The following is a 24,359-nucleotide window of genomic DNA, read 5'->3' on the forward strand; positions in this document are numbered from 1 at the left end:
AGAACCGCGCAGGGCGCGGGCAGCCGTCGGGGCTTGTGAGGCAGGGGCGCTGAGTTGGACTCCTCGATTCCGAGGCCCCTGACAGGTGACCGTAGCCTTAGCCGCAGCATCCCTTGGGGCGATTTCTTCCGTGCACACTGCTGATTCTGTTTCTCAGGATTACCCTCTTCCTCCCAGAAAGGCTGCACGTGCCCGCCCTGAGCGCTGAGTACCCGCGGTCTCTGCTGAAAGCTGTACTAGAAAAGAAGGGCTGGGTTCAGAGCTGTCTTCTGTCCCCGTGGCCCCCATGCTCTTGACATGGTTAACAGGACTAGCGGCTGGAATAGTCGTCCTGCATTTCTTGCAGAAACTCGTGTTGCCTTATTTCTGGGACGACTTCTGGTACCTGCTGAAGGTGGTACGCTATAGAATTTGGCTGGATATGTACGTGCTGAAAGGCGAGCTGTTCACTGTCCTGGATAAATTCCTGAGTCTTGCCAACAAGCAGCCCCAGAAGCCTTTCATCATCTATGAGGGAGACATCTACACCTATCAGGATGTGGACAAAAGGAGTAGCAGAGTGGCTCACGTCTTCCTGAACCATTCCTCGCTGAAAAGGGGGGACACCGTGGCTCTGCTGATGAGCAACGAGCCTGACTTCGTCCACGTGTGGTTCGGCCTGGCCAAGCTGGGCTGCGTGGTGGCCTTCCTCAGTTCCAACATTCGCTCCAACTCCCTTCTGCATTGCATCCGCAGCTGTGAGCCCAGGGCCCTCGTGGTGGGTGCAGGTAAAAAGTCCCTAGGGGTGAGGTCTGCTTGGGCGAGTCCTCTGTGCAAATGGCAACCCTGCCTGTCATCGGCCCCTGGCCCCTGTTGGTTAGAACAGTTCACAGCTAATACTTCTGGTGTGGGATGAAGTGTGCTTAGTATGGCCACAAAATACCTTTACAGTTCTGTGACTGCTACTCTAATATCCCTTGCTCGATTTCAATCACTTACTCTTTTGTAGATTAGTAAACACCAGGACAGGTTCAGAAAACTTTTCTGAAATCTCTGCTTCTCACTATTTTGAGAGAGGGGCACTTTTACGGTTATCGATATCTTCCAGGAATGCAAGAACACAGAGAGGTAGAATTTGGTAAGTTCTAGTTTTGTCAGCTCTAACAGAATTATTTGATGAGTAGGAAAGTCACTTTGATTTCATTGTGGAACGCCTACCTGCCTCTAACAGTAACCGTATGAAGGTTGCCTATGTTTGAAGAACAAGTACGTTTCATGTGAATTGCATGAATTCTTATCTTCATTCTCCTCTTATTTTGCCCTGCTCGCAAGCTGGGATTTGCCTGGCAAGGTTAGGTCCCCATCTCGCAGCCAGTGGGCGGGCTCTTGGCAGACTCCTGGCTTCTTGCTCTGTCTTCCCTCACCCTCATCTCTGCATGTTTTTCTTTTTGTTTTCATTATGTTCTGGTCTTCTCTCCCTCCTCCCTTGACGTTAGGCTTTGGATACACACGCTGACCCAGAACTGCAAAAGAACTGCAAAGAAAAGATTTTGGTTGAGCACCTCATTAACAAAGAACCTAGGAAGTCGAGTTGCACGACCAAGTGGAATTGAATTACGACAAGTGATATTTACTTGGTATAATGTAATGAGTTTATGCATATTTTTCTGGCATAAAGATAGGAAGGTAGAGGATGAAGAGGTTCTGTGGCAAGGACCTTAGCGAAAGTATTTAAGTATTTTAGATTAATAGATATATACTGACAACTCATATGGAATTTTTAGATTCACAGAGCAGTCTGGAAAAAATATCTGCTTGTATGCATAAGTGATCTTTAAGGTGTAGAACTTGACAAGTAACCCTTATCATACCGTAATTGCATATCACACAATAATGGGTTAGGGGATAAATAGTACAAACGTTAGTTACTCAAGACTTTGATTTCTGCTTGTTCCCATTGTCCTTCCAGCTCAACTTAGGACTTGATAAAGTAGCAAAATGTTCACTCTCAAGCACTGACTTTGTCTCGTTTGATCTAAAGGAGTAGAGAAACTAAATAGTCTGTGCATTTTTTGTTCATTTTTTTTCGTTCCATAGTCCTATCCCCTGAGGTTGAAAATCATTCCCTCACCTTGGAAAGAGGTTAACTAGCATGATGAACTTTCTCTGAACTGTGACCATAAGCAGTATAAATGAGTCACAAAGAATTTTGATATCCTGGTGAACGGGAGCAAATGATAAATGTAAATGAAGCATTAAAAACAATATATCCTAGTTTTTTGGATATATTTTAACATTTTATTCCGTTGCCCATATTATTGCTCAGTCCAGTTAGATTGCGAAATCCAAATGAGGTCATGGTTTCTAGAGCAAATAGAAATTAAATTGTGCTAAAATTTGATAAAGCCATAAATTGTTTTCACAAGAGCAAACGAAGAGGGCCAGAGTATCCCTGAAAAGGTTTCTGTAACCATGTTATTAAAGCCAACCTGAGAAACATCCTACAGCCAGTTTCCTGAGGGATTCCTCTCAAAGTGTATAGGGCTCGTTACCTTTCAACACAGAACATTCCATTTGCTCTTCGCTGAGTGGCTATCTAATTAGGACCAATTAATTTTGCAGTTTTACTTGTGCCAAAGTTTCGCTTTCCTTGCCAGTGACTTAATTGCATTGTTTCCTTGTTTTTGATTTTAACACCAACAGTGAGTTTGGGTATAAAAAAGCCTGTTTGAGATGCTGAAATTTTAAGCCAACACCAGTCAGTTTGTTAGGGAGTAGATGGGTGGAGAAATCAACCTTAAATCTTAGTAACAGTTCTTTTTAGCATATCTAAAATACATAAGGTATGTAACGTTGTCAGCTATGGGACAATTCTGTTTCATTTTATGACTAGATTCTTTAGTTCTTGTTAAGATGTGGCTTATATCACAAACACTTTTCTGTATTTGAAGTTCTTAGCCTGAAATATGAGAAATTCTGTTTTCTTGCCATCTTGAGTTAAATATATACATATGGTTTTTAGAGCCTTAAATGTTAGAGGTCTTAGAATCTCATGGAATGTTTCTGATCGAGATGTACTATTAAACTATTATATGCCCAGGAAGTATATTGAGGTGGAAGGAGGAATCAGATGGTTTAGATGGAGATAAGCCAGGCAGATCTGGATTTCATACATGGTCTGTCACTTCTTAGCTGTGTAATGGAGGGTAAGATCATCAATTGTGCTGCCTCTCATTTTTTATTTAGTTACAAAATGCTGACAATACCATCTACTTCACAGTGTAATTCTGAGATTAAATGATAGAACTTTTGTAAAGTGACTAGCTGAATGCCTGGTATGTACTAGCTGAAGCCTTCGTGAATTGAAATAATTGTTACTATTATTATCATTATTAAGTCATCTGAGGCTTTAAAAAAAATTTTTTTAAATGTTTGTTTATTTTTGAGAGACACAGCATGAGGAGGGGAGGAGCAGAGAAAGAGAGACACAGAATCTGAAGCAGGCTCCAGGCTCTGGGCTGTCAGCACAGAGCCCAATGAGGGGCTCGAACACACCAACCATGAGATCATGACCTGAGCCGAAGTAAGACCCTCAACCAACTGAGCCACCCAGGTGCCCTAGCTGAGGCTTTTAATAAGGAAACTTCTTTGGATATTGCTGTTAAAATCTAAAATGGTGTTAGCTCTGAGAAAGGCTAGTAAGTGGTTTGGCATAGGACCTCAAACATCTTACTTGGTATATTTTAACAACACTTTATTTTCCAGAAGTTATCTAGAATTGATTTCAAACAGGTTTTATGGGTAGTCCAGATAATGTCTTATAATTCTGTCTCCAGGAACAAGTCAAAGGAAAAGATAGCAATGAATCTACCAGGCAAATTGTTACTGGCATTAACGAAAACATTAACAGTTGCCTTTAACTCAAGGCCAAATATGCAAAACATACTCCCAGTGATTCCGAGAAGCAGGGACAGAGAGTTATATATTGGAAACCGAGGGAAAGAAATTGAGTAAGGTGTCCATGTTGACACAACTCAGGTTGCAGAGCTATCATTCGTTCCTGGTCTCCTATATAAGACAGCGCTGCACCGTAGAGCCTAATCGTTTCTTTCTTTTTTTTTTTTTTTAATGTTTTATTTATTTTTGAGAGAGAGATAGCACGAGCAGGGGAGGGTCAGAGGAGAGGGAGACACAGAATCTGAAATAGAGCCTAATCGTTTCTAAGAGCTGTCAGTCCCCTTGTGATATAACTAGGAAAACCTATGCATTCTAGTTATATAAAAATAGTAAAGTAAAGGTTGCCAATATTAAGACACCAGGTATTTCATACACAGATAACTAGAAACAATTTAAATGGTTTATAACTTGTGTTTTTTTCCCTCCCAGTCTGAAGATTCAAAAATACTGACCAGGAAGTTTTCTGTGGGTAGCATGTGGTTTTGTGGAAGTGTCAAATGGCATTTCAGATTTCCCTGGAACATTTCAGTGCTTCCTGAAAAATACCCTGCGATTAAACCTTGTCCTCTCCTCCCAATTATTTCAGTTTTGATATTAGTAATAATGGCTGCTGCCAAGATTATCATATACATCTATATGCTTTTCTCTGTTTAGAATACATAGGAAAATGTTGGGGTGCTTGTATATCACTTTAGTTCTATTCTTTGACCTATTTAGTAATAATAATAATAATAATAATAATAAATTATCTTCCTTTTCTAAAGTACCTTGTAAATTACAAATTGTTTGTATATGTCTTATCTTAGGTGATCCTCACTCCAGCCATAGTACCCTTGTTTTAAAGATCAGGAAAGCAGAGTTCAGAGTGGGCAAGATGTCCCCTCAAGCCCCCATAGGTAGGAGCAGCATATGACAGGAGCCTGCGTTTTCCGATGCAAAAGCCGGCTGGGCACACCTTCCTCCTCCTGCCCTGTTCATCCCCCAAACCTCCCTCTTTCCTTTCCCTCCCCGCCCCTCCCCTGCCCTACCTCCTTCCCCGTCCTTCTCTCTCACCTCCCATCTGTCCACCTACTTTCTTTCAGTACCTTTTCCGCTCACCCATCCTGCCTCCCATGTACTCTGGCTGCTCACAGGGCCCAATGGAGAGGTGCAGTTCTCCTTGGTATTTTTGTCACTCTGGGGGGAGTAGACTCGAATGGGGATGTAAGCTCTTTGAGTTGAGGAAGTTTGTTTTGTTCACCCACCGCTAAATTCTCCAAATTTAGCACAAAGGAGATGTTCAGCAAATACTTATTGCCTAGATGAATGAATGGATGAACTAATGAAAAACCCCCAGGCACACATGCACACTCAGTAACTTGTTATTTACTTGCATAGCTTTGCTAAGAAGCTGTCCCTCTGCTGTCCGTCTGGTAGCTGATGGTGACAGTAGGTACATCAGCAGAATTACTTTGCTGTTTTACTTTATATTAATGTCACTAAGTGTTAAGATCATGACTTCCCCAAGGTATGAAGGCTTTTAGACACACTAAGCATCCCCAGCATTTCAGATTTACTTGCATGAGTGTGTTTTGTGCTCTGTTCCTTGTGAATATACACAAATTATTATCAATGGATAGCTAAAAAATACATATTAATATTACCCTGAACTCTGACTTTGGATTCAATAGTATTTTGTGTCTCAACACGTTTGGAAGGGTTTTGTTCCCAAGAAACAGCACCATAAACTTCAAGCAACACATGCAGGTTTGCCCTGTTGGCTTTCATGAACCGTTGCATTCAGACTGTGCAGGGCAAATGTTCCTGTTAACAATCAGTTCTCCTCATGCCATTCTCCCAGTGACTATCAGCCATAAAGATATCTGCTTTACAAAGACCAAGAAGAAGAGGTAGGGGAAAAATAAAGACCTTTTAAGCTTTCCAGAAAGGAATATGTTTTCAGATAAGATCCATGGCTCATGTAAACTTTCATTATTTAATCTATGTGATATAATTATCTTCATGTATATCTGTTTTAATTTTTAGGGCATTGTAATATTTTTACTTATGTTTAGTAGAATGAATGGCTGTTTTGCATTTTTCTTTTCCATTTTAGAGTCGACTTGGTCAAAGATTACCTCCATTCCAAAAGAAAATTAGGAAGGTTAAGTGGCTTCATGATTCATTAATTGAAAAAGACCATGTTCTAAGCACTGATGCATTTGTAGTTTTTTTTTTTTTTCTAATCATGGACACTCACTGGGGTTCTTACTTACAATATCTATTGGACATACGTTTACTGTAAGGGGATGATATTTGAATACTGGCAGGAGTAAAAACTATTTAAAAGGAGATCATGCCTGCTTAGAGAAGTGGCAGAGTTAAATGGGAGAAATACCCATCTTGGAGCAGCCTAACCTGGGCTTGAAACCTAACTCTGATATTAACTGACTGCTGACACATAGCAGATGATCAGCGAGTATCATTGGGTCTTGTGTGAATTAAACCTAAAGAACGCAACAGAGTTCCTGGACCATAGTATCTATTCATTAAATGGTTGCTATAATTATTTTTAATTGCAGAGCAGCAGAGACATATATACAAACTCAGAGTCTCTGTCATTGCTGTGGACAGAGGGCTGACAGGAGGGAGATTCGGGCACATTGCACGCGGCCCATGTGAACTGGGTTTAAGCAGCTCTTCTGTCCTCCCCAGGAGCATTGCAGCCATATCTGTTTCCCAGTCCTCAGCAACCAGGGCTGGAAGAGTGTCAGACACAAATCAGGAGCCAGATTGGTTAGTTCTTCTGTGGCCAAGAAAAAAGAGGATTCTTCCATTTATAACCAAAAAGGAATGTGCAAAAGAACTCTGATGGGGTCCAAAATGTGTAGAAATACCACCTCAGAATTGCCTTTTTACCAGTTTCTCATTTACTTACTGATTCGTCTGGGTCTAGAGAGTTTTTCTATGCATTTACTAGTTTTTACTACTTTATCATTGAAAAATAGTAAGCCACATACACCGTGGCATTGTGGTCCCATTTGAGTGAAAATCATTCACTGGCAATGGGAGATGTGCTAGAAAGAAAGTCAGATGAAGTGTTCTACTTTTGTTCACAATTTTACCCATAAGAGATATGATGTCTGTTCCTCAAAATGGATGGAAATGGCCAAAAGTGAAAACACATAACCCCCCTTATAAACTCACTCGCATATGTTCAGGGCAGCTAATAAAATCATTTCAGGGAAGAATATGTTATCACAATGGAAAGTTTTGTGCTTCTGTGCCCTTCCTAGGCTTATTATGATAATTAATAAACTAATATTTGTTAGCATATCAACTAAATATCAGCTTTCTTAGAAACCAGAGCCTGCCCCTACTTTCTATGAAAAACCTGTTCTAAGCTGCTGAAAAGCTATTCTAAGTAGCAGGATGGTAGTTACAAATCTGCAGTGAGGTCTATAATTTCACTTTGGTTTCTGTGTGATTCTTGGTTTGTGGTGTGGGAAGCTCAATATAATTGTTTGTAGTTGAATTTCATATAAGTTTTCTTCTTGCCTAAGAGTTCAAGTGTTTGCCAATGTATTAAGGGCCACAAGCTATTCCTTTGCAAGCCCTTTAATACATAATTGATGCTAATGGCATAGTAGAATGATATATTAAATTTTACTCATTGCATTTGTAGTGTCATAAATAGGAGTGGGAGACTTGATGTAGAAACAAATTTATTGGTACAAAAAGTGCTGAAGGATCATAAACAGAGATCACAACTTACCTGTTTTTATGCTTGCAGCACCACCTAATGAAATGCCTTGCGTAATTGAGAAATAATATGTGTTTTTTTAAGTTTACTTATTTATTTTGAGAGAGAGGAGAGAGTATGCATGCACACAAGCAGGGGAGGGACAGAGAAAGAGAAAGAGAGAAATTGTAAGCAGGCTCCGAGCTGTCAGCTCAGCTCCTGACGTGGAGCTCAAACTCATGAGCCATGAGATCACGACCAGGGCTTGAACTGTGAGACCACAGTCAGGATTTGAACTTATGAATCATAAGATCATGACCTGAGCTGATGGAGTCAAGAGTCAAATGTTTAACCGATGGAGCCACCCAAGTGCTTCAATAATATGTGCTTTTAAAAGAACCATTTCTTTGAAAGCCTTCTCCATGACAGCCTTGTTCTGTAATGTCGACTTAGTTAAAGGTCATAGAATATTCAGCTGTCTCACTTCTTATGGTAGTTTTCTGTCAAAACCTGCTTCCAGAGTTGATCCCATGAGCAGAGCTCAGCTCGGTAAGCAGTTCTCTATCTAGTACCTCCAGTGCGTGTGCCAGGCACAGTCCACTCAAGTATGGATTACGGTACATATCATTCCTTTAAGATGTTACAGTTCTCTGGGTCTCAATGGTAGTACCCTTCACTAAAGAGTAAATCTTCATGAAACACAGCCAAGTTTACTTGAGGCATTTAAAGAAATGCTCTTTTGTGTCAGGACTTAAGATTTAGAATTTACAATTCAAAATTACACTGAAACTTTTTGTTTTGTTAAGATAAATTGGCCATGATAAATAAAATAATACTTTTATCTTCTGCAAGACTGCAAATTTTTACTTCAGTTTTCACTATCCTCACCCACATTTTCCACTGCTCCTAAGGAAATAATTTGTTTGATCAGAGTTCTGTGGAATTCTAAGTGTTTCAGCTAAGTCAGTTTAATTTTAGTATATGGAGGGAATTAAATTGTATTTCCTCTAATTCTTAGGAATCTACTCACTTCCTTTTCTTGGAAAAATCTGACTCTTTGACAACTTTGAGTGTTTATTTTTTTATTTTCTATATATATATATTTTAAAGTCTGTTTATTTATTTTGAGAGAGCAGGGGAGGGGCAGAGAAAGAAGGAGAGAGAGAATCCTAAGCAGGCTCTGCACAGGCACCACGAAGCCAGAGTCTGGGCTGTAACCCCGTAAACCATGAGATCATGACTCGAGCTGAAATCAAGAGTCCATTACTTAGCCAAGTGAACAAGTCAGGTGCCTCTGAGTATTTCTTTAGGCTCTACAATTCCAACAAAGATTTGGGGCCAGAGCTTGTCATATTGTAACTTTCTTTGCACTTATTTTGCCTATTTAGACATATATATCATTACGAACATATAAAAGTTTGTATTGTTAGGGGCGCCTGGGTGGCTTAGTCGGTTAAGTGTCCGACTTTTGCTTAGGTCATGATCTCGCGGTTCGTGGGTTCGAGCCCCGCGTCGGGCTCTGTGCTGACTGCCAGCTCAGAGCCTGGAGCCTATTTCGAAGTCTGTATCTCCCTCTCTCTCTGACCCTCCCCTGTTTACGCTGTCTCTCTCTCTTGCCTAGAAATAAATGAAAATTAAAAAAAAAAAAAGTTTGTATTGTTAATTTACAAGTCCCCATGAGCGATTTGAAATTAAGATAATGAAATGAGTCCGTTCAGAGACTTGTACTTATACATTCAAAATGTGAGAAAGAGTTCTTAAAATAAAAGGAAAGGAAAATAGAAAGTCTAGATCATTTGCTTGTCCTATTTTTTCATTTATTTATGGCTTGTTCTTCCCCCAGCATTCCTTGTGATTTTTCACTTCTTCTTACCAAAGCAACTTGCAGTGTGCTGTGTATGCTCCATGGAACTCTGGACTCTTACAGTTTATTTTATTTGGATTTGTTATAGGAATGGAAATTAATACAAAGTAGTTTAAGTCCCAGTCTGGCTTCCTTCCGCCTGCCTATGAATTCCTTGTCATTTTCTGTGTTTCCCTTGTTTTATTGCAGGTTTTACTTGTGAACTACCTGGTCCCATCTGGCATATTTCTCTTGTTGTTTCTTTTTGATCGATTTGAATGATATGGTTTGAGGAAGTAAATCATGAGTTTTTTCTCAAATGTGTTGGATTAGGGTAGAATTAAATAGTGGCTGACAGATTGCTTTTTGAGGTAACCAGAAACTGATTGACATTTCCAAAAAAGTGTGGAATGCAGCACCCTGAGTTCAGCTTCAAATACATCTTATAATTATTTTTAAAGTTTTGTTTAAAAATTAGAAAAAAAATATAATTGTGTGGATGGAAATATTCATATCTACATGTACTTGAGCATTCTTACCAGGGTATATTTAACATTTAATAACATTATTATTTTTAATGTTTATTTATTTGGGGGTGAGAGGAGCAGAGAGAGAGAGAGAGAGAGAACCCATGCAGACTCCATGCTCAGTGCAGAGCCCAAGGTGGATTTCAATCTCATAAACTGTGAGATCATGATCTGAGCTGAATCCAAGTGTTGAATGTTCAACCTACGAAGCCACACAGCACCACGAATATTATCTTTTATAATTGATTTTTTTAATGAGGTAGTATATAGATTTTAGAGATTATCAGACAACCCTCTGGAGGTGGGGTCAAGATGGTGGAATAGCATGGAAGGTTTGTGTGTGTGTCTCTCATCCCTGAAATGCAACCAGGTCAACACTAAACCATCTTGCACACCTAGAAAACTGATTAGAGGATTAACACAACAATCTGTACAATCTCCACCACAGAACTCAGCAGGTACTCGGCATAGAGAAGTGAACTGGGAGAGAGAGAAGCCGCGGAGGGCAGGGAGCTCTTTTTGCTTGTGAAGAAAGGATAGAGACATGGGGAAAGTATGGGTAAAGCACCACCCCCAAAAGTAGCTGAAAAGAAAGTGGAAGAGTGCAAACATCTGCAAGAGACTGAACACAAAAGGGAAAAAAAGAGAACAGGAGTTTAAATTCCATTAAGATTTTATAAACAGGAGGAGCACAGAGTCTGAAACTCCACAGCTCAATACCTGGTTGCACTCTGGTGGGAAGGGCAAATCCCCAGGAGCAGAGAGCAAGCTCCAAGGGGTCCTCAGGCCACACAGGGAGTAGTGGTTTCGCTGCTGGGAGGACATTTGGTAGAGGCTGTGCAGTCTCCACACAGGCAAAGGAGAACCCAAAGAACACCACATTATCTGGTGCTGGAACAAGGACATTAAGGGTAAAGCCTGGTGCCACATGTGTGTTGTGATTTACCATAATCCCTGAAACGCTGTTGCTACATAACTGCACGAACTTTTTCTGGGTCTGGCACCCAGCCATAGTTTCTAGGGATTGGGAGCAGCATGGTCCTGCTAACGTTTCTGGGAGTGGGCTGGTACCCCGCCATTGCTCAGTAAGACCCTCCCTCAGAGGGTCTGAGCAAGTCAAGGCCACTGTCCCTCAGAAGTGAGGGGTTTAGGAAGCATAGCTCCATCTGAGATAAAACTCAGGAAGGAGGTGCCACCTGGCAGCCTGACGGCTTGGTCACAGGCAGTGTAGAAGGAGAGAGTGGACGGAAGCCAGAGTAAAAGGAGGGGTACTTGATTGCCAGTTGGGGAGAGCACAGAGTTCTGAAACTAGAGACTGGGTGGGTGGGTGATGCCATTTTCACTGGTGCATGTGCATACACATCTACCCATGCTACAGCAATCCACCCCAGTAAGCCAAGCAGCACCATCTAGTGGACAAGAGAGCTGTTACACTAAGCCCTGCCCAACTGGGCTAACCACACTTCAGGACCACCACAAGTTTCTCTGCCTGCGAAGTTTAGAGACTACAAAGTGCTTCATAGTTTGACTTCTAGGGGAAACCAAATGTAATTTCAATCGTATTTCATTCTGTCTGCTGGTCCATCTACTCATTGTTTTTCTTTTTCTTTTCTTATTCTTAAATACAGAAAGGGAAAACATTTATTTTTATTTTCCAATTAAGATTTTTCTTTTATTTTTTCTACTGTATTTTTTACATTTTTGTAAAGTTTTAAAATTCTATTTTACTTTCATTGTTTAATTTTTTCTACTTTACTGAATTCATTTTTTTCAAATTTTCAAATGTTTTCCTTTTTTCCCCTCTTTTTTCCTCTTTTTATTTTTCCTTTTTTCTCTAATCTCTCAAACTTCTCTCAACACCAGACCAAAATATACCTAGGCTCTAGTACATTTTATTTTATTTTTTTGTGTTCTTTTTAATTAAACATTTTTTTTACTTTATTAATTCCTTTTCTAACTTCAAATGATGAAATGAAGGAATTAACCTCAAAAGAAAGAACAGGAAGAAATGACAGCCAGGGACCTAATCAATCCAGATACAAGCACGATGTCTGAACCAGAATTTGGAATCACAATAGTAAGATTACTACCTGGGGTAGAAAATAGATTAGAATCCTTTTCTGTGTAGATTAAAGAAGTAAAACCTACTCAGTATGAAATTTAAAAATTCTATAACTGAGCTGCAATCTTGAATGGATGCCACAGTGGGAAGGATAGATGAAGCAGACCAGGGAGTCAGTGATATAGAGAACAAATTTATGGAGAATAATGAAGCAGAAAAATGATGGAAACTACAGTAAAAGAGCCTGATATAAGAATTGGAGAATTTAGTGACTCATTAAAAAGGAATAACATCTGAATCATAGAGGTCCCAAAAAATGAAGAGACAGCAAAAGGAGTAGAAGGCTTCTGTGAGCAAGTCATATTGGAAAACTTTCCTAACCTGGGGAAAGACACAGACATCAAAATCCAGGAGGCACAGAGAACACCTATTAGATTCAACAAAAAACAACCATTAGCAAGACATATCATAGTCAAATACTCAAAGAAAGAATCATGAAACCAGCAAGGGAAAAAAGTCCTTAAGACTTTGCGGCAGACCTGTGCACAGAAACTTGGCAGGCCAGAAAGGAGTTGCAGGATATATTCAGTGTACTGAATCAGAAAAATATGCAGCCAGAATTCTTTATCCAGAAAGGTTGTCATTCAGAAGAGGTGGAGAGATCAAGAAGTTTCCCAAAAAACAAAAATTAAAGGAGTTTGTGACAACTAAACCAAGCCTGCAAGAAATTTTAAGGGGGACTCTCTGAGGGGAGAAAAGGGAAAAAAAATCAACAAAGACTAGAAAGGACCAGAGAACACAACCAGTAACTCCACCTCTACAGGCAACATAATGGCAATAAATCATATCTTTCAGTACTCACTCTAAAGGTCAATGGACTAAATGCACCAATCAAAAGACATAAGGTAACACAGTGGATAAGAACACAAGATCCATCTTTATGCTGTTTACAAGAGACCCATTTTAGACCTAAAGACACCTTCAGATTGAGAGTAAGGGAATGGAGAACCATCTGTCATGCTAATGGTCCCCAAAAGAAAACGATACTTAGACAATCTAGATTTTAAAAGAAAGACTATAGCAAGAGATGAAGAAGGGCATTCTATCATACTTAACAGGTCTATCCACCAAGATCTAAAAATTGTTAACATTTATGCTCCAAATGTGGAAGCACCTAAATGTATAAATCACAAACATAAGCTCATTGATGATAATACCATAATAGTACAGGACTTCAACACCCTACTAGCAGCAATGGAAAGATAATCTAAACAGAAAATCAACAAGGAAACAATGGCTCTGAATGACACATGGACCAGATGGACTTAATAGATAAAAACAGAATATTTCATCCTAAAGTAGCAGAATATATATTCTTCTTGAGTGCACATGGAATTTTCTCCAGAATACATCACAGCCCTCAACAAGTACAAAAAGATTGAGATCATACTGTGTATATTTTCAGACCACAATGCTATGAAGAATTTTTTATTACTAATTCAATTTCTTTGCTGGTTATGGGTTTGTTCAAATTTTCTCTCTCTTCTTGTTAGTTATACCATACACAAAAATAAACTGAAAATGGAGGAAAGACCTAAATGCAAGACAGGAAGCCATCAAAATCCTCGAGGAGAAAGCTGATAAAAACCCCTTTGACCTAAGCCTCAACAATTTCTTACTCATTTCCAGAAACAAGGGAAACAAAAGCAAAAATGAACTATTGGGACCTCATCACGATAAAAAGCTTCTGCACAACGAAGGAAACAATCAGCAAAACTAAAAGGCAACTGATGGAATGGGAGAAGACATTTGTAAATGACATAGCAAATAAAGGCTTAGTATCCAAAATCTATACAGAACTTATCAAACTCAACACCCAGAAACCAAATAATCCAGTGGAGAAATGAGTAAAAGATGAATAGACCCTCCTTCAAAGAAGACACCCAGATGGCTAACAGATACTTGAAAAAATGCTCAACATCACTCATCCTCAGGGAAATACAAATCAAAACCACAAAGAGATACCACTTCACACCCATCAGAATGACTAGCATTAACAACTCAGGCAAACACAGATGTTGGTGAGGATGCAGAGAAAGAGGATCTCTTTTGCACTGCTGCTGGGAATGCAAACTGGTGCAGCCATTCTGGAAAACAGTATGGAGGTTCTTCAAAAATTAAAAACAGAACTACCCTACGACCCAGAAGTGCACTACTAGGCATATATCCACAGGATACAGGTGTACTGTTTCAAAGGGGCACATGCATCCCAGTGTTTATAGCAGTGCTATCGACAATAGCCAAAGTTTGAAAAGGGCCAAATGTCCATCAGTGGATAAATGGATAAAGAAGATGTGGTGTATATATACAATGGAGTATTGCTTGTCAGTCAAAAAGAATGAAATCTTGCCATTTGCAACTACGTGAATGGAACTAGAGGGTATCACGCTAAGTAAAATTTGTCAGAGAAAGACAAATATCATAGGACTTCAATTATATGAATAATAATATAATATGTATAAAACAGATGAACATAAGGGAAAGGAAGCAAAAATAATATAAAATCAGGGAGGAGAACAAACCATAAAAGACTCTTAAATACAGAGAACAGAGGGTTGCTTGAGGGGTTGTGGGAGGGGAGATGGGCTAAATGGGTAAGGGGCTTTAAGGAATCTATTCTTGAAATCGTTGTTGCACTATATGCTAACTCGGATATAATTCAAAAATTAATTAATTAATTTTTTTAAAAAAGGATAACAATTCTGTCCACCAACTTGTGACCTTGGTGTATTAATTTCCCAGGGCTGCTAAAATAAAGTATCACACACCAGGTTGCTGAAAACAACAGAAATTTATTTTCTCAGAGTTCTGGGGCTAGAAGTCCAAAATAAAACTGTTGGAGAGCCCAGCTCTCTCTAAAGAGTCTAAGAAAAAAATCTTCCCTTGACTCATCCTAGCTTTTGGTGGTTGTTGATAATTTTGGCATTCCTTGCATTAACTCTACAGACTAGTGGGGTATTAGTTTTTCATATCTTCAATGACAATAATGTAGATTTTAAGATAAATGATGTAGCCCTCAGAAATCCCTTATATCTCAGGCAACTGAGACATTTTATAGGAATACCAAACTAAAATCGGAGCACCTTGTAGAATGGGAAAGTCAAACTTCACTGATAGAGATCCATATTAGAGTAGGAAGTGTTAAATTTTAAAAGAATTTAAAATACATTATAACTATGTCTCTACTCTGGAAAAAAAGAGAAGGCCTCCTCACTGGCTTCTACAAAGACTCTCCAAGAATGAGATGCCCTGCTTGCTTTATATCCTACAGTGTGCTGGGTGCCTTACTAAATATTTCCTCCTCAGGGACTCATGCCCATCTTCTGTCGTGCTTTTTCTCTACCTACTTCTCCCCCTGAGCAGATGACATTTTCGTCTACATTAATAACCAGATTAAGAAGGTTTGGTTCAGTCTCCCAAATTAACGTAACATAGCCTCTCCTCTCCCGGTGTTTTGTCGTTCCCTATATGGTAGATGCCTCTTGGGAGAGGTGTCCTGTTCTCCTGTCTGAAACCTTTATTGCAACCCAGATTCTTTGTCTTATGAGACTCTCAAGATCTTCAGGCCTGAACACACCAGTGTTTCAGGCTTTTCTACTCCTCAGCCTCCCTTTTTGCTTGGCCTTGGATCCCACTGCTGCTGATGGAGGGTGCTGCTGTCATCAACCCGCTCCTACCTGCCACTGTTGCTCCTTGCTGGGAACTGAGGATCTTACTGCCTTTTCTGGACGGGGTTCATTTCCTCCTTTTGCTTTCAAAGACTTTCACTTTAAAAATGTTTTATTTATTTTTTGAGAGGGAGAGTGCAAGCAAGGGAGGGGCAGAGAGGGATGGGGACAGAGGATCCACAGTGCACTCAGCACTGACAGGCTGACAGCAGTGAGCCCTGTGCAGGGCTTGAACTCATGAACCGTGAGATCACAACCTGAGCCAAAGTTGGATGCTCAACCGACCAAGCCACCCAGATGACCCAAAACTGATTTTTCATTATCCTGATCCGGAGAGAAGCACATCTCTAAATTTCCTTAACTTAATTTTTGACTCTGAAAAGGTCTCTAAATCACAGTGATCTTGATACCAGAAGGGTCCGGCGAATCTCCTGGATGTATTGCCTTATAGTAGAATTAAACAGTGACAGACAGTTTTGGGGGGAATAATGAGCTACTGAGATGTATTTCAAGGAAAATGTTTACTGTAGTGTCCTGAGTGTGGATTTAAAGCAGGGTATAAAAACAGAGTTCCATTTAAAAACTGGAAAAAAAGCATAATCTGAACAATGGTGTCTCTGAAATTCAATTTGAATCAGCCTATTTGAACTTATTAAGTCAGATGATAACCAGATTTCCCTTTCATCTGGTCCTATTGAATCAGAATCATAAAATGGCTATGACATTAGTTGTCCTAATGGAAAGGAAGTCAGTGTTATATTTACATATCATCCCTGTTCCAACAGAGAAAAGAAAACACAGGTTAATGGTTGCGATTTATGGTTTATTTATGTATTCGTAAACCTTTGGTTTTTAGATTTGCTTGGAACTGTCGAAGACATCCTTCCGAGTCTCCCAGGAGGTATCAGTGTTTGGGCAATGAGTGATTCTGCTCCACGAGGCATGATTTCACTCAAAGAAAAACTGAGCATGGCATCCGACAAGCCAGTGCCACGCTGCCACCATGCCACGTCGAGCCTCAAGTCTGCTCATCTTTACATCTTTACCTCTGGAACCACAGGTATGATCCATTTGTCCTTGAGAATTAAAAAGAAAGCAACATATTTGCAAAGTAACGGCAGTCACCTTGGGTATTCCGCAAACATCTGAGAAAGCATCCAAGAAGTCCTGAGGCTCTTAGATCTTAGAAGCCTCAAGCCTGGATGAAAAAAGCTAATTGCTCTAATTGCAACGTGGCAAATCACCATGTTCACTTGGCCACTGTCTCATTTAGAAAGATTTTATTTAAGCTCAATTCAGTGAAGGACACTGGCATGTCCGAAGCCTTTGACCCAGCGCAGTTGCTTAGAGTGTGAAATTTGACCAACTTCTTCAGCCAGATAACTACGAGCTTCTCTGTTCCCTAAGATTCCTGATACATAAAAGGAAGAGATTAGCTGAAGTCGTTCTAATTATCTTCCTGGATTCCAAATCCATTAGTCTTTTTTGAAACGGTCTTCTGTATTCGGTTGTACCATGTTGAATCCTAAACACAATCCAGCTATAGCTGTAATTTAAGCACCTGTAGCTGGCTCTCCCAGTTTTTCCTTAGGGTGATCAGAACATGTGACAAACAGGAAGTCTTGGAAGTCCTGCAGGTTTGGGAGAAGATACAAAATAGGATCATTCACCCCTTTTTTTTGGGGGGGAGTGATGTAAAATAACAACACAGCAAAATATAAAGAATAATTAAACTGCCTAAAAATTTAAAAAAATGTTAATCTCAATTGATTCTTAGGAAAAGTTGAATGGCATTTATGGTAGGCTAAATACGCTTTTGTAGTTAGTGTGAAGATGATTGGAGGTTTGAAGTAAGCACATTAAAAATATTGTCTCTTATTTCCTAAGCACAGGCAGTATTGCAAGCAAACTACTATTAAATAAAAAGTTTTCTTACTTTTTTTTTTCCATTTCCTCTTCTGTGTGTGTGCAGGCGCGCACGCACGCCTGTCTGTCTGTCTCTCTCTCTCTCTCTCTTTTTTTTTTTTTTTTTTTTTTACTGTTTGGAGGCTAACAATGATCTCTTGTAGACTGGAGAGTAGACTGTGCTTTTGACTTCATTTAGAACAGTCTTGATACATGAACTGGAAAAGGCTAATGTATATCAAGTTGTCAGCATACATTCAGTCTGACTTTGGACTTTAAAAGAGACAATAACATTTCAGAAATGATAGGCTTTAAAAACTTCTTCAGAAGGTACTTAACCAATCTATCTGTATGGCTCTTTTCTTGCTAAAAATATAAAGTGACTGGTCTTCCAAATAATCTTCGCCACTCCCCCCAGCCCCAAAGAGAACGTGCCAAAGCCACTAGTAACAACTTTTTGTTTTTCAAGATTGAAACCAGATTGTTTAATGCATTTGTATGACAGGCTGAAAGCAAAAGCACTACGATTTTGATTTTGTTTGATAATTATTTGTGTTAAAGTTATAGTGAAGAGATAAAAAAATCTAATGGTTTTAGAAATTTTAGAGAAAAGCACCCTGCAACCCCCCCAACAATTTCTCCTTCCCCAAACCAAATACAGTCAGTATTTTAGATCTTCTTTTTAGAATCACCTCTGTTTCTCTAAACAGAATAAGTATCTTACTGGATATTTAGTAGATTCTTTAAAAAAATTTTTTTAATGTTTTATTTATTTCTGAGAGAGAGAGAGAGAGAGAGACAGTATGAGCAGGGGAGGGTCAGAGAGAGAGGGAGACACAGAATCCAAAGCAAGCTCCAGGCTCTGACCTGTCAGCACAAAGCCCAATGCGGGGCTTGAACCCAGGAACCGTGAGATCATGACCGAAGCCGAAGTCAGATGCTCAACCGGCTGAGCCACCCAGGTGCCCCTAGTAGATTCTTAATGGAAAAGTATCTCCTGATTTTCCATGATGGAAATGAGGATTTGCCTTCTGTCACCAACCACTCTTCCTCTCCATTCATTTTTTTCTCTCTGGTGCAGAAACTTTCTTTCCCCAACATCCCACTAATCATGTGTGATAATTAATTTTGACAGGATTGGGGGCGCCTGGGTGGCTTAGTCGGTTAAGCGTCCGACTTTCGCTTAGGTCATGATCTCGCGGTTCGTGGGTTTGAGCCCCGTGTCGGGCTCTGTGCTGACTGCCAGCTCAGAGCCTGGAGCCTGTTTCAGTCTGTGACCCCCTCTCTCTCTGACCCTCCCCTGCTCACGCTGTCTCTCTCTCTCTCCTAGAAATAAATAAAAATATTAAAAAAAATTTTTTTTGACAGGATTGGTCTCTACCCCTTGCTGTCTCTGACCATCTGGGCTTATTTTTCACCATTGTCCTGGGAATTCCTTTCAGTTCACCATTGTCCTGGGAATTCCTTTCAGTTCTTTTTTCTTTCTTTCTTTCTTTCTTTTTTTTTCTGGCCCGCTCAATTCCTAGATCCTAAATTGGTTTCTTTGGTTTGTTTTTAATTTTCTTGCTGCCCTGCTTTCAGTAGCTGTCTGCTAAGGAGTATTTAGGAGATGAATTGTTAAGTCCTCACATCCAGAAATGTCCTTTTTCTACCCTTCTATTTATCCGTGTCACATTCTAGGTTGGAAACATTTCTGTGCCAGGATTAGAGGACATGGCACCATCTTCTGACTTCCAGGACACACAATGAGACATCATTTCCTTTCTGATTTCTTTGACTCTACACCCAAGCTGGTCTTGTTTTCCTTTTGGGGGGAATTTTTATTATCTTCTGTGAAGCGTCAGTAATCTCTAAGCTGGTGATGACTTCTACTGGGCCTGGTCTTATTTATACATTTTTCCTGGGAAATTTGTAGGCCTTTTCTGTCTGGAGACTCATGTCTTACAAGTCTAGGTACTTGGAAATTAAATGAAAAACGAAGTTCTCCATCCCTTTCTCTTTCCCTTTTTATTGCTATCCTTTCTGCCCATTTCTTCCTTATATTATATTTGTTTGTTTATTCTTTTGTCTTTGAAACTAACTTTTTAAAGATTGGTCCTCTTGGGCTGACTTATTAATTTTCTAATCTTTTTATCCCATTTTCCTTCTCTTACTTTTCATGTACTTCTTGAGAGATTTATCTTCTATACCTCTGTTCTCTGAAAATGCCTCTTTTTGTACCATGTTATTTTGTATTGTTATTTATTATCTCATATCTCTCAGAATATTAGCAATAATTTTTTTGAAAATTTCTCCTCTCTGCCTTGTCTCTATTTTTGCCAATATCTGTTATCTTTTAGTTTATTTTGGCCTCTGTCCTTTACCCTAGAGGATTTCATTAAATATCGACTTCATATTGAAAGTGCATACACAGAAACACACATAAAGCTCCCCAAAACAAATCCTGAACTACAGGCTCCGTGTGCCTGAGTGGAATTTGTGGACTGATTGGTTTCATTGTAAAGGACATTTTGTCAGGGGATTCATGACTGTCAGTGTATTTCAGTTTTTATTTGTGGACAATTCAGATTCCTCAGACAGGAATCTAAAAGTGTGAAGTGAGTCAAATGTGAAAGGGAGTTGAAAGAAAAAGCAGACTTTGTTTTATTCCCCTGTTTGCTCAATATTTCTTCTTCCTGGGGTTTCTGGAGGCTTCTCTTTTCTAGAGGATAAATGTCATAAGTTCTACCAGAATAGTGGAAGCAATCTTGGGCTGTACTGTTGTATTATCTTTTGAATTGTAAAACAGATATCAAGAAGCATTAATTGACATTCTCTGAAAATTGATTTGTGAGTGATCTTACACAGGGAAAGTTCTACAAATGTCATTCCCTTTTAGCTTAAAGTCTAAGCAATGCGGGGTCCTCCTACAAAGAACAGAGCAGAGCAATATGCAGAACTGGTCACACAGTAGATGTTATGATTTATGAATATAATACTATCGAAGAGTGTGACAAAACCATATGGAGCCTCCTTAAAGATTTAATTGACCTTTTTTTAATAAAAGGTATCTCTCTCTAATACAAAACGTTGTCTTTGCAACTCAAAACCTTGAGCTAAATTTAGTGACTGTCATGGTAATAAATATGATCATTTACATTAGTATGACATTTGCTGTCATAAAAGTCACTTCATTCTCACACTATAAAGTCTTAGGATGCTAATAATGAAGAAGGTGTTGATGCAAGCTAGGAAGTGATATTGAAGGTGAAGCTTTGAAAAAGGGAAAGATGGGAGAATCTGCTCATAAGTCCTGTTGGCAGGTTGTAAGGAAGCCCTTCAGCTGATAGTAAACATTTCCTAGCCATTCTTACCACTGCCAAGTCCTGTTTGCCCAAGGTCACCAAAATAATATATTTCTGGATCTGAGCAAACACAGACTGTCTCCCAGTAAGGAGAAGGTTGAGTTCAGTTTTGAAGGCATTCACGTTTCCTTGACTTAGGCGATAATGTGAAAGTTTAATGAATAAGGGTTGAGCATCTTATAGATTCCCTTTTCTACAGCCCTGACATCATGGTTTCTTAAATAGAACTCCTACAGAGCTCCTTGTTTATAGTTCCGTATTTATCTTCCATTCTGTAGGGCGCCTGCTAATCAAATTTCTGAGCCTTTCTGGGGTTCTGTGCAGGCAAATCAGCTTTCGTCAAGGCTTATGTCCTGTGTCAGCTTTTTGGGTCTGCTGTGTCCATCACCACAGCCGTCCATCTGCTTTTCCAAAATTTGGTTGTTTTCATCTGTAATTCCTTTCTTTTTGCTTTGAGGGTCTACACATGTTGTTCTCTCTGCCAACATCTAGACCTGTTACTGCTCACTGGGCTTGGTCAGGTTGCCTCAGGAATGTTTAGGAAAGCTGTTGGAGCCTGGACAGAGCAACCATGGGTTTGACCATTCCTAGAAGGAGGTGGAGAAAGAAAACGAGGTCACTACCTGCCACCCTATGCCTGGAAGCCAGTTGCTAGCACCATCTCAGTTTCTTTTCATTGTCTCTCCTTTTCCTTAACCTTATGGCTTCTGTTCATTTTTCCAGAACTATCCCAGAATTCCCCAAATTATTTATTCGTACCTCTCAATTGGATTTCTCATGACATCATCTCTCCCTCCTTTATCCTCCTGATCCTCACCTCACTGGACACAGCCTTCCTCCCACCTCTATGCCTGGACTTCTTGCCGGACCTGAGGAGATCCAGAGCTAGGGGTTTGCAGAAGGAGAGCAAAGGACTTTGGAGACCACCTCAGGTGGCTTTTCTCAAAGTCTGTTGTACAACATATGCCTTCACATCTTTAAAGAAATGAAATAAAAATTGAAAAGGGGCTTTATGACCAGACAAGTTTGAGAAAGAACATCAACAAAAACATCAGTTTCTGGGGCACCTGGGTGGCTCAGTCGGTTAAGCGTCCGACTTCGGCTCAGGTCATGATCTCACGGTTCGTGGGTTCGAGCCCCACGTCGGGCTCTGTGCTGACAGCTAGCTCAGAGCCTGGAGCCTGCTTCAGATTCTGTATCTTCCATTCTCTCTGACTCTGCCTGCTCATGCTGCCTCTCTGTCTCTCTCAGAAACCAATAAAAACATTAAAAAAAAATTTTTTTAAACATCAGTTTCCGCACCATAGGGCCCCACAAGGACTTTAAAATGCTAATGTGCTTTCTAACTCCTTAAAGGGGGAACTTTAAAATGCTGTTTTAACAGACTTTATCTCCTTTTTCTTTTTTCCTTCTTTCCAACTTCAACCTTGACTTTTGATCACTTTCATTTCCTGGACAAGCTCATAATTGTTGTCTCTTATCAAAAAATGTAACTGAATACTTCGGAAGGCTTATAATTAACAAGGTCATTATCACTTGAAGCTAACCAAATTAGGAAGGGAAACATGGCTAACTCGTTTATTAATGTGCTCTGAAGGAGTGACATAGGCACACAGGAAACACCTAGATAAAGCATCCTTATTTGTGGTTGCAGCCTCAAGTAAAAAAGGTATTTTTAAAGTTGGGTTGCCATGAAATCTGGAACAGTGTGGGAAGTAGGGGATATAGTGACTGAAAGACCATGAGTGGGAACTTCTTGGAAGCATAAAACACGTAAATGCTTGATCCTCTGGATGAAGAAGAGAAAGGCATTGAATTATCAAAAGCCAAAGATGAAGTTAGTCTCACCCCAAATCTTTATACGTGGCTTTGACAAGAAGATTTGGAGAGATTCCCTCTGCATGTGGAGGACAAGAAACTTCGACGTTGTGAGATGCCAAGCTGTCAGGAAGAGCCAGAGAGGTTTCTTTTGAAAAAAAAAAAAAAGTAAATTTTAGTTAGGATAAAGAGCAAGATAATGGCAGCTTTGCATATGAGATCAACAAACACAAAGCTTGTTGGACAATGTCAAAGCAGGTGCAGCAACAAGGTGGACTTGAGGGTAAAAGTGTGTAGGAATCACTGAGGCCCCTGGTTCATAGCTCCATGTGCTGCTATGACCAAAAACCCCATGAAAATGTTGGCTCTTATCCGTGAATATGTTGAGTCAGAGAAAATAATGACGTCCTAGTATTAGTAAGATGGTGCCCCAGTTGCCTGTGCAATGTGTAAGTAATTTTGGTTACTGCAAACACCAAATATGTGATGAAATCAGAGAAGGCCTATGAGAGGAAATTGGAGTTTAGTTTGTATGCAATAGGTAGTGCTCGTGGTCGCGGTGACATCTATGTTGGGAGATAGAAAGAGATAGAAATACCAGTATGAGTCAAATCTCAGTTGGAACATCAAGCATCATTTCAAAGAGGTTGAGCCAGAGCAGGTAAATGATCAGCAGTAGGGCATTGCATGGGGCCAGAGCATACCCAGAGAAGCATGTAGTGAGCACTAGGAGATTTTGGCTATAAAATTGGAACATCAGGCATGGAAGCGTATTTTATTTTATATCTTATTTTTATTAAGTTCTATGTGTAACATTGTAAGTTTAAAGTATGTAAATGTTACTTTGAAACATTTATATATTATAGTATCACAACATAGTGATATTTAGTATATCACATAATTATAGTACAATATTACTGTTATATTCCTTGTATTGTGCATTAGCTCTCTATAGCTTATTTACTGTTCCTTAAAAGTTTGTACCCGTAAACACCATCACTTTTATCCCCCCGACCCCCACTATCCTTTGGTAACCAACATTTTACTCTCTGGTTTTTGTAGGCTTAAAATTTTTAGACCCCCATATATAAGTGATATCATACAGTATTTGTCTTTGTCTTTCTGACTTATCTCACTTAGCATAATGAGCTCACAGTCTATCCATATTGTCACAAATGGGAGAATAGCTTCCTTTTTAATGGCTGAATAATGGACCCCATGTTTTTTTTATCCATTGGTGGGCATTTGGGTTGTTTCCATGTCTTGACTATTGTGAATAATGCTGTGATAAGCACGGGATAGGCAGATATCTTAGTGAAATCACATTTTCATTTCATTTGGGTATATATCCAGAAATGAAATTGGATTGTATGGTAAATCTATGTTTAATTTTTTGAAGAAGCTCCATATTCTTTTCCATATATTCAGACCAATTTACACTTCCACGAGCAATATATAAATATTCCCCTTTTACT

General features: G+C 39.6%; 1 protein-coding gene across 1 annotated transcript in view; it reads left to right on the forward strand.

Moving 5' to 3' along the window:
- Positions 1 to 286: 286 nt before the first annotated feature.
- The window catches only part of SLC27A6 (solute carrier family 27 member 6), a 70,946-nt gene continuing 46,873 nt past the window's right edge, over positions 287 to 24,359 (forward strand). Inside the window, exons 1-2 of the mRNA XM_077768916.1 lie at positions 287 to 767; positions 16,674 to 16,877. Coding sequence (XP_077625042.1) covers positions 287 to 767; positions 16,674 to 16,877 — 685 coding nt within the window. The remainder of the gene's footprint in view (positions 768 to 16,673; positions 16,878 to 24,359) is intronic.

The sequence above is a fragment of the Crocuta crocuta genome, unplaced genomic scaffold (genome assembly GCF_008692635.1).
Source record: "Crocuta crocuta isolate KB4526 unplaced genomic scaffold, BGI_CrCroc_1.0 scaffold64, whole genome shotgun sequence".
NCBI lineage: Eukaryota > Metazoa > Chordata > Mammalia > Carnivora > Hyaenidae > Crocuta > Crocuta crocuta.